This window comes from Phoxinus phoxinus, assembly GCF_949152265.1.
Source record: "Phoxinus phoxinus genome assembly, chromosome: 16".
Classification (NCBI taxonomy): Eukaryota; Metazoa; Chordata; class Actinopteri; order Cypriniformes; family Leuciscidae; genus Phoxinus; species Phoxinus phoxinus.
This window is the reverse complement of record NC_136891.1, coordinates 8,144,294-8,154,036: the sequence shown is the minus strand read 5'-3', so window position 1 is coordinate 8,154,036 and position 9,743 is coordinate 8,144,294. Positions and strand designations below refer to the sequence as shown.

The window sequence follows — 9,743 nt, the reverse complement described above, 5'->3', positions numbered from 1 at the left end:
GTAATTGGCAATATTGTGTCTAAAATGTAAGTAACTCGTCACTAAAGTAATATGTCACAAAGTCATGCTGTTGGTCTTGCTTAATAATTATACAAATTACATGGTTCCAGTCTTCTGATTTGATTGGACAAGAGTGCCGATACAATGGTCTGAAACCACTTTTATATCCATTTTAAACCTAAATGTTTTAGGATAAGAATATATAGAACAGGAGCCATGCTCATCTGATTTTGCGTGTATATTGAAACTGAAGAGTGTTATTTTTATATTGACATATTAATTTAGTTTTCATCCAGATGAGGGCGAAGTTGAATGCTAATAATTTGTTCTATCATAGAAAAATTAGAGCAGAAGTGTAAATGCAGAACAGCACATAAATACATTTTTTTAAGTGCAATTAATCATAAGGCGATGAATTACTTAAGTCCTCTCAGAAAAGATGTCTTCAGCCTTGTTTTTAAGGTTTCATTGGATTCTGCTGTTTGGATGGAGGTTGGAAGTAAATGAATGTTATAGGAGTTGACCTTTTATATGGAAACTGCTATGCCGGCAATTTTACACCACCTTTTAGCTCATTAAGAGATGAAGAAAATCAGAAATTTTGTGTGTTTTATTGATATTTGTCAATGTACAGTTGATTATATTTTCGTAAGCACTTATTCTATTCAATCTCTGTAGGGTCTCTGAACGTTAAATAAGAGACAGAAGGAATAATGCTAGACAACAGAAATCCAGCTACATGAGCACAGCATCTGTCAATATTAATATAGTTCTAATTCATAAGGATCTTCTCAAGTGCTTTTCAGAGAAAAGAAATGATCATCTTCACTGGAAGTACCCGGCCTCCAAAACGTTTAGTTTGTAACCCTGGAGAAGAAAGCATTAATGGTTTTGATAATTTTGTAATCATAGCCTATAAGTTTTAGAATAAACCGAAAATGGAAATATTGCTGTAATAACTCACACAGTGTTCTGTTTGTAATGATCCAAAGCCTCCTGTGCCACCACTTCTGAGAATTTTGGGTCGCTCCAGGGAATGTCTCCTGGCACTGTGAAGCTCATATCTGGCCCGTCGAACAGTCTGGCTGACACTTTAGTGTCAGCTGGATCCTCTGCATTATCTGAGCCTTTTGACATCACCTGCACACAAAATGTTGGTGAGTGAGTGATGTGCGTAGTGAAAGGGGGTACAGTTGTTCTGAATCACATAATTAGGACCTACTGCCTGTATTTTAAAGAAGCCATCCTCATTTTTGGTGTGGTTAGCTAGAGAAGACACCCAACCGAATTGTTTGTTGAAGAGGTCCAGCACACTAGAGGTGTTGAACATCTTCTCTTCGAATCGCTTCAGCAGATTGTTGTACACTTGGGTGAATGTCTCGGCCCTGGCAAGAGCCTTCTCCAGCTCCTCCTTCACGGGGCCTTCCAGGGGCTTCTTTCCAGAACAGTCTGAGGAAGAGAACAAGGCCGTAATTGTTAGATAACTGTGATTTCTCTTATTAATATCCCAAACTGGAACCAAAATATTCTAAGTTCTGTGTTGGATTAACTTGGATAATATAACATGAAATCAAGGCATTTTAATATCGCACTTACCAATATGCTGGATCTCTTTACACTTCTCACACTCCTCCTTTAGTTTAATGCAGCCAGCCGAATTGTGGCGAATTTCCCTGCAGGTCATCTTATCGTTTCCAAATGGTTTAGATATAATAACATCCTCGTTTACTCTCCCATCTGTAAATACAGGTTTACAAATGAAATGCATTTGGAGTATAAGCAGTCCAAGTAAACAAATAGTTAAAGCATTATTTCATGCTATCATATCATAGTATATTATAGGGTGCATTGTCATATTGCCACAATTGCAAACAATGGAAGCCAATAGGAAATGAATCTGTTTGGTCATGACATTCTTTGAAATATCGTCTTTTGTGTTCCACAGAAAGAGTCTTATGCTCCATCCGAATTCACATACTGTATAGTAAGTAGTACATTTGGTTTGAAACTTACTTCACGAATCACGACCGTTAAAAAGTATGTTCTATATAGTATGAATGTGTAATGTATGGTGTAGAATGTAGTGAATTAATGTATAGTATGAATGAAATTAAAATGTATCACATCTGGCATATTGTTATTGTCATGTGAACTATACGGCGTCCGTTGTGTTGCTTTACTGCCAATCACAACTCCTCTTCCATGGCCTCATGGGAAAGTAAAGTGTCCAGCGAATACGCACTTCAGAATCTCGACGGAAGTAGTAAGTCGTCCAGGTGCTTTTTAGCTTACAGTTTTTAGAATACTATGCATTCAGACATACTCTTTTGGCGCAATCTTTTGATTTCAGACACACCGATACAGTTTAGGAATGGCATGAGGGTGAGTACGTAAAATTACATGATTCAAATTTTTGGGTGAACTACCCCTTTAAGTGTGACTTTTAACATTGTACATGTTACATCGAGACTTGTAGATTCTGAAATTTACCTTCGGTGGGGAAATCCACATCACTTCCCATGTAGTTAAATGACTCAAACATGTTTCTTGCCATCTCCATCATGGGGCGGAACATGCTGTGGAAGCTGTGGAACTCCGGGTCATGCAAGGGGGACCTGTAGATACGAGCGGCCCGGCTGGCGGTCGCATCCTGTCTGCCGAACATGCTGGGCATACGGAATGGACTGGGGAAAAAGCCGGGCTGATGGAAGGCATGCATGTGGTCAAACACCCTCCTGCTGTCCGTGAAGATGTTGTCCACTCCATCGGCAACCTCTGTGTACCGTTCCTCCAGGTCCTGGAAGCGCCTGGTCTGCTGCTGGTCCTCATCCACCAGCGTCTCAATGTTCTGCCCATTTATCCAAATGGAGATGGGAGAGGTCCTGTTCAAAACCTCCTCCAGCTGGAGACAGACAAAGAGAGGGGTGGATACTAACACCAGAATGAGGTCAGGATTAAATGCATGGATGTTTGTGCGGACGTCTCACCTGTCGTCCCACCAGGCCGGCTCCACTGCTGCAGGTGCGCGAGTAATACTTCACACAGGTTTTTCTCAAGCAGGGCTTGCACTCCTCCCACAGAGCATGCATGGTTTCATTACACATGCTCTGTTCCTCACTTAGCTTCTCCTCCATCTCTTTAGCCATCTTCAGAGCAGTCTTTATAGTGGAACAGCACAAGATAAAAAAGAATAAAACAAGATATATGTATTATAAAAAGTGACTGACTGCAGGGGCTTCAGAATATATTTTGACAGTTAAGTAACACTTGAAAATGAACGAATGTCATTATACAAGTACACTTTACAATAATGTTCAGCGTGTTCACATTAGTTAATGCATTGGGTATCATGAAGTAACAACAATGAACAATGAATTAATGGTAATTTATACAACTTGACATGTTAACAATGCATTAATATATATACTGTATATAGGTTGTGTATTTAATATACATCTCAGAATTTTATTTATTTATAGATCTAGGTTAATATTAATATATATACTATTGTTCATTAATAATTACCTTATGTTAATTTATAGTTAATTAAGACAACTTGAAATCTATAAATTAGCATTTATACATGTAGAATGTGTATTAATCTACATAATATTTTCTCAGCATTTATTGATTTATGTAATGTTAAGATACATTGGCCTGGTTTCACAGACAGGGCTTAGATTAAGCCAGGATTAGGTCTTAGTTCAATTAGGACATTTAAATATATTTTATTAAAAAAAACAAAAAAAAAACATTACTGGTGTGCATCTTGAGACAAAACAATGGCACTGACATATTTTAAGATGTGCCAGTGCACGTTGCTTTCACTTGAAACAGCTCAAACATGAATTCTAGTCTGGGACTAGGCTTAAACCTTGTCTGTGAAACCGGGGGTTAGTTAATTTATCATAAATTACCTAATGTTAATTATGCAACTTGAAATATAAATGTATTTCTATGTAGATTATGTAACTAATCTACATAATGTATCTTGTTTTTTATTGATCTAGGTTAATGGTAATTTATGAACACTATTGTTCATTGTTAATTCATAATAAATTAATATTTTAAGTTGTATAAATGAACAGTAGTTAAAAATGCATTAATATACTGTATGTAAATAATCTACATAATTTTTTCCCCAGCATTTATCTGTTAATGGAAAGATATAATTATACTGTTGTTCATTGTTAATTCATAATATATTGCCTAATGTTAGTTTATACAAATTGTATAAAATGTATTATGTCATTTACATTTAACCAAGATTAATAAAGGCTGTATAGTTTTGTTCATTATTTCACAATAGCTACTATAAACTAATGCACTTTTAAAATGTATATCATTGTTTATGCCTGTTCAGTTCAGAACATTATATTTTTATAAACGAGTATGAGTTTATTTTGGCTCTCTCACCTCTTTCTGTTGCTTGGTTTTCTCCAGTTCAGACAGAAATCTTTTGTGATCCTCTCCTGACCGCTCCATCACAGTCTTCATCTCCTTCACCCCACTGATGGCATTTTCAATCTGCTTATCCAGGTATTTTTCCCCAAGCACTGAAATCTCTGCCAAAAAGCATTAATGGATATATCACTGTCCTGTGGTTGTCCACAACATGTCTGCCCAGCTTTTTTTATTTAACACACACTTACGGCTGAGCTCCTCTTTAGTTGGAGGTATCAGACACTCTGCGGAGAGGTAGAAGAGAGAAAGCCCCAGCAGAGACCATGAGACCTTCATCTTTGGTGGCGGCTTATGTCCTGATGAACAAAAGCTGTGAACAGAAGTCAGGAAATAGTGGGTCACTCAATAGTGAACCTTTATTTTTCAATGAAGCTGTGGTGAAAGTGACTCAGCAAGTTTATGACCATGAACGATTTGCAAAACCCACACTTTAAAAAATGCGTTTTGTGCGAGACACTCTCCTACAGACTGTGGACAATGAATCCACTGTATCGGTGTACCTATTTATAGGTCTGAAATAAATAGTGTCAGTGTCTTTCTGTGACCTTGATGTTTCTGAGCAGAGGCCCAACCTTGACCTTGATCTGAGCAGAGGCCCAAACAGATTTTTTGTGTCATTTTGTATTATCTTTGTCCTTTTTGAAACTATTTAAGATAGTAGTTCAGCTACATGTTAAAGGGATAGTTAACCCAATAAGAAAAATTCTACAATTTACTCACTCATATCATTCCTAATCATTTCTTTTTTCTGTGAAACACAAATGAAGACGGTGTTTTGTCTGTACTGTGAAAGTAATGGGGTCTAATGCTAATTTGTACCCCATTGTCTTTCATTGAATGCACAAAAACAGTATCTTCTTTTGAGTTCTGCAGAAGAAGTCATACAGGTTTGTGTAAATGATGACTCATGTTTGGGTGAACTATCCTTTTAACCATTATCAAACCAAAAGGATTTGAAGAACACAATCAGTGGAAGTGCCGCAAACTTGTGACCCTTTGAACGTTTACATGTTCCCTTCGGTGATTACATGGATTTGAGTGCAAATCCCCTTCACTAAAGCTTTCAAAACGGTTGTTCTGACCAAACTTAATCCTACTTTTGTGAGTTTGCCGAAATGTGTGTGATTGCCCTTTTCAAAACGCAGCACTTTTAATCATGTTGGACATTTCTGAACGGTAAGACAGAACGGTTGGTCCTCGACAGCTGCTGCTGGATTTGTAATTCACACCAGAGTCCAAGTAAACATCATAAAAGCTTTGACTCAGTCATGGGGATAAGTTTCCTCATTTTACTCTGGGTACGTGTACATAGAAACCCCAACTCGGCCAAGTTAAAGCCAGGAGCCTAGTTACATAAGAAACATGCACAGATGTTAACAGGAAGAGCCAATGAATGGAAAGAAATCTTAAGGCAAATGGAAATTTGCTGTTCTGTAATGTTACATATGGTGTATTTTTTTTTTCTCCATAAATTTAACAGCCTTGAGGTTCCTCAAAAAGTTTTCATTTTATCTTCTTGTTCCCTTTGTGTGAATAAATCTTGTCCTTGTGATATTTGTTTTGGAACAAAGTTATACATCTCTGTCATGTGGTGTTTATAAGAAACAACGTGCATCACACAGATGTCTTGTTCCGAGTGAGGAGATTTGCTTTGTTTAATGTTATCTTGCTAGGGCACAGTGTGCATTCTGAATGCATTTGACCTTCGCTTAGTTCCCTCATCAGCTTGTGGCTGCGAGACAAAATTCCTCTCTGCAATGAAAAAAAATCAATACAAATTCGCCTAGGGTAGGCACAAACTCCCAACAGCCCAGATAGACTTTTTGGATGACGTTAACTACATGAGGGTGCATTGTCATTCATAAACAGCATAAATGATATGTTATAATATCTCATGCCAAGTTAAACTGTACAAAAAAAATCTTGTTTACATTTTTGCAGCAGTGGTTATTGCTTAGTTGTATGGTAATTTGCATAAATGTAGCATTAACTACAATGCAATTTTATAGTACATTAAACACTTAAAGGTATAGCATCACTGTAATCTTAATATGAAAAATGACTCGCATATATATTGTTCTAAATATCTATGAAACCGTAATCATATTACATTCTTTTAATGTGCTCTCTGTACTCACCCTGCTTTGATGCTTTTTCTTCCTTGCAGATGGACTGTGCCTCCTCTGGTTTGTTTATATACTGGGAGGCTGGGTGATGTTGACGACGTGATTCACGGGATGAGAATGGCTGTGGCTTTGGACGGTTCCAGAAACTATTATTCTCAACAGCAGAAGCTCTCTCTGACCAGAAGTGGGCAATATTGTGCCGTTTTGCTAATCTCATTGAGCTTATAGGGGCACAGACTGAACATGAGGTTTACGGGAATAATGCCTTCTGGAATTTACCGGCAAAGCAAATCGGAAATCGCCAGTATGTGGAGAAATCATCACTGTCAGAAAGCTCCAACTTTCAGTGGGGAATCACCTTAACATGATGACACACATAACATCTGCCCTAATGGTGCAGAGAATAATCCGGTGAATCGTGAGGAAGTAGAACACCAGTTCTGAAACTAAGTAGGTTATACAAGCCTGAGTTTAATAGGCATACTCGACATTTGCCCCTATAGTCTAGTCACCCAGGTGGCTTCATTTACGTGCCATTTATTTTGCCGGTTATGTAACATTACTCACTGTAAAAAAAGAGAAGGCAGAAATGTCAGTGAAGCCTGCAAGACTTTCTGGAAAGACTTACACTGAGACTTATAATGCTCACAGTCATAACAGACATAAACATGTTATTTTGTACGAGATTATTATGTGTGCTTTGACCAAAACATGTCATCACTTATTGCATATTGCACATTAAGATTGGGCAACAGCCACAGTAATTCACTCCTGCAGTGGATGGAAACTGGTGTTTCAGTCCACGAATCGCATCATAGCTCAGGAAGAGGTTTCGTCCCCTAGTCTCAAGTTCACTTAGCTTTTTATGACGAAGCCAGTGGAACCTAAATATCAGGAAAGCACTGTTCATAATGTTCTGAAATGTAGGCAAAGGTGATTCAAAGCTTGTTTTTTACGCCGTGTTTATGCTTGTTTATGGCACTCAGTAGGAGCATGTTTTAACCCATACTTTCCCCCACGGCCACACGACATCTGCACAAACAACCAACACGGCCAGACAAACACTCACTCTTTATGATGTCATGCATCTGTCATCCTACTCTTTAAATACAATACAGTAAAAGATTTGTTTTACTCCTACACTCAAATTTCTTTATCTAATTAATTGTGTTTGCTAAGGCAAGCACCACTATTATTATTATTATTATTGATTTTATATATATATATACACTTAACTCACCCTGCACAAATCATGTGGCTTGTTGAAGAAATGTGTGTTATTTCTTTTCTAAACAATCAATGTTTTCAGATTTCACCTGGCAGACACTAACACTGAAGGAGGGAACTACTAAGCCATATCTAAAGACCAGAATTATATACTTACTTGCATGGCGGAGAGTTTTGCACTGGTAAGTTGCACTTATATATTTCAGAATATGTAAAAATCAAATGATTGACAAAGTATTTTGGAAAAAAATAAAACTTAAGTCATGGGTCTTGGACATTGACTTGAACAAATACCTTGAGGTTTTAATTGTGGCTCCATTTTCTTAGTGGCAACAGAACTGGCGTATTTAATTTGCATCCAGCAAATATGACCTGATCGCCGCCTTTGACCCCTGTCCTCTCAAATGGAGATCTCACCTCATGAACAATACCAGTGAGTGGTCCTCCTCTGTCAATATCACTCACAGCATGCTGTAAAGTATTAAACGTTCCTCCCTATTTTTTGGCATTTTAAATGCGATTGCACAGTGGTTTCATATCTATTGGCACGTTGCATTTGCCAGAACATTGTTTCTCCTGCCATTGGTTCAAGAAATTGCCTTTTCTAAGTTTACCCCGTTTTTGAAGGAAGGCTATGTAACTTTTTTTCCGTCCAAAATGAACAAAATGGAAATAAAGAGTAAATGCATCCTCAGTCTTTCTCCCCAAAAAGTGTTTATATTTCAGGCCTGTCGGGATTGTTTTCGTGGAATTTTTGCATACATGTCACTCGCCCGTGCGTGTCTCGTCATATCCGAAAAAGAGAAAAGCTGCTCCGGCTACTTTGACACAGGTGTGTTGTTGTGAGAGTGGCATAGTTTAGATGTTGTCACAAAGAGCGAGAAAGGCTTGGATCACTCTAAATCTCCAACCTCTGGGGAATCACCAGCTTTTCTTTGTTTTTAAAAAAACGCCAAACAGAGTCTGCTAGCAAAGAGAACGCAACAGAGCTCGTGATAAAACAAGAATCAACATTGGCTTGGCTTGGCTTGGCTTTTCGGTGATGGCGTGAACTGAGGGATTTGATGTTGTAAAAGATCTTGAGATGGTATTTAAGTAAGGTATATAATTAAACAGACAAATGACCATATGTAGCTCTCCAACAAAATTCATTACAAATCATTAGCTATAGTGAAAGTTATTTCGTTGTGGATGTTGTAGCGCTAGAATTTATTTTCAAGGAAGTACGGTGTCTATTAATGGGTATAACTACAGTTACGTCTTCAGCTAGTCATCTTGAAATCCTTTCCATCTAAACTGGTTATATCTCTTAAGACTGATAGTGAACGTTTTATGAGGAGTAGAATAACCATATTCATCTGCACAGTCACCCAGAGCCGAAACGCAACCAAAACAATGTTCGTCTACAAAATGCATGCATTTTTTTAACTGTTAGAGAGCCAAAAGTTCCATAATTTTTATTTTATAACTATTCCTTGTAACATTAGTTGTGTCCTCTGGGTGGCAGTAACTCCTATGAACGTCCTAGACTAGGAAGGAATGCATAGCTGTGGGGTCACAAGCAGAAATGCTGCTCCCTATCAAATTAATGACAACAATATCTTCATAAATATGCATAACAGTTGAAGAGACATTATAGAAAAAAATGGTGTTCTTCCCCAAAACCGAACAGCTGTGCAAAATTTTGTTTACATATTCTGAAGTCGTCTGAATCAGTTTGAAAGCATATTAAGTGCCAGATGGTTTTCACGCTAGTCTATTAAACACTACTCTATTTGCTGGCATTATTATAGTTTTGGCAAGCAGATCAAAGCTGGTGGTTTTGGAGTAATTTGATGCATGCTAACACTGCTTCACCGCATATGGAGGTACACTGGTGCAGTTAACAGCAGATCATCTGCTAAACCTCTCATTCACTTAAATATA

The 9,743-nt window shown here is 37.7% G+C and overlaps 1 protein-coding gene across 1 annotated transcript; it reads right to left on the bottom strand.

Moving 5' to 3' along the window:
• Positions 1-594: 594 nt before the first annotated feature.
• On the bottom strand, positions 595-7,032 carry clu (clusterin). The gene is made up of 9 exons (XM_079583502.1): positions 6,603-7,032; positions 4,653-4,774; positions 4,417-4,565; positions 2,988-3,158; positions 2,491-2,902; positions 1,597-1,737; positions 1,223-1,449; positions 965-1,140; positions 595-867 (listed from the first exon to the last, which is right to left on the bottom strand). The coding sequence occupies exons 2-9, from the start codon at positions 4,738-4,740 to the stop codon at positions 855-857; spliced, it is 1,377 nt and encodes a 458-aa protein (XP_079439628.1). The 5' UTR covers positions 4,741-4,774; positions 6,603-7,032; the 3' UTR covers positions 595-854.
• Between the last annotated feature and the right edge of the window lie 2,711 nt (positions 7,033-9,743).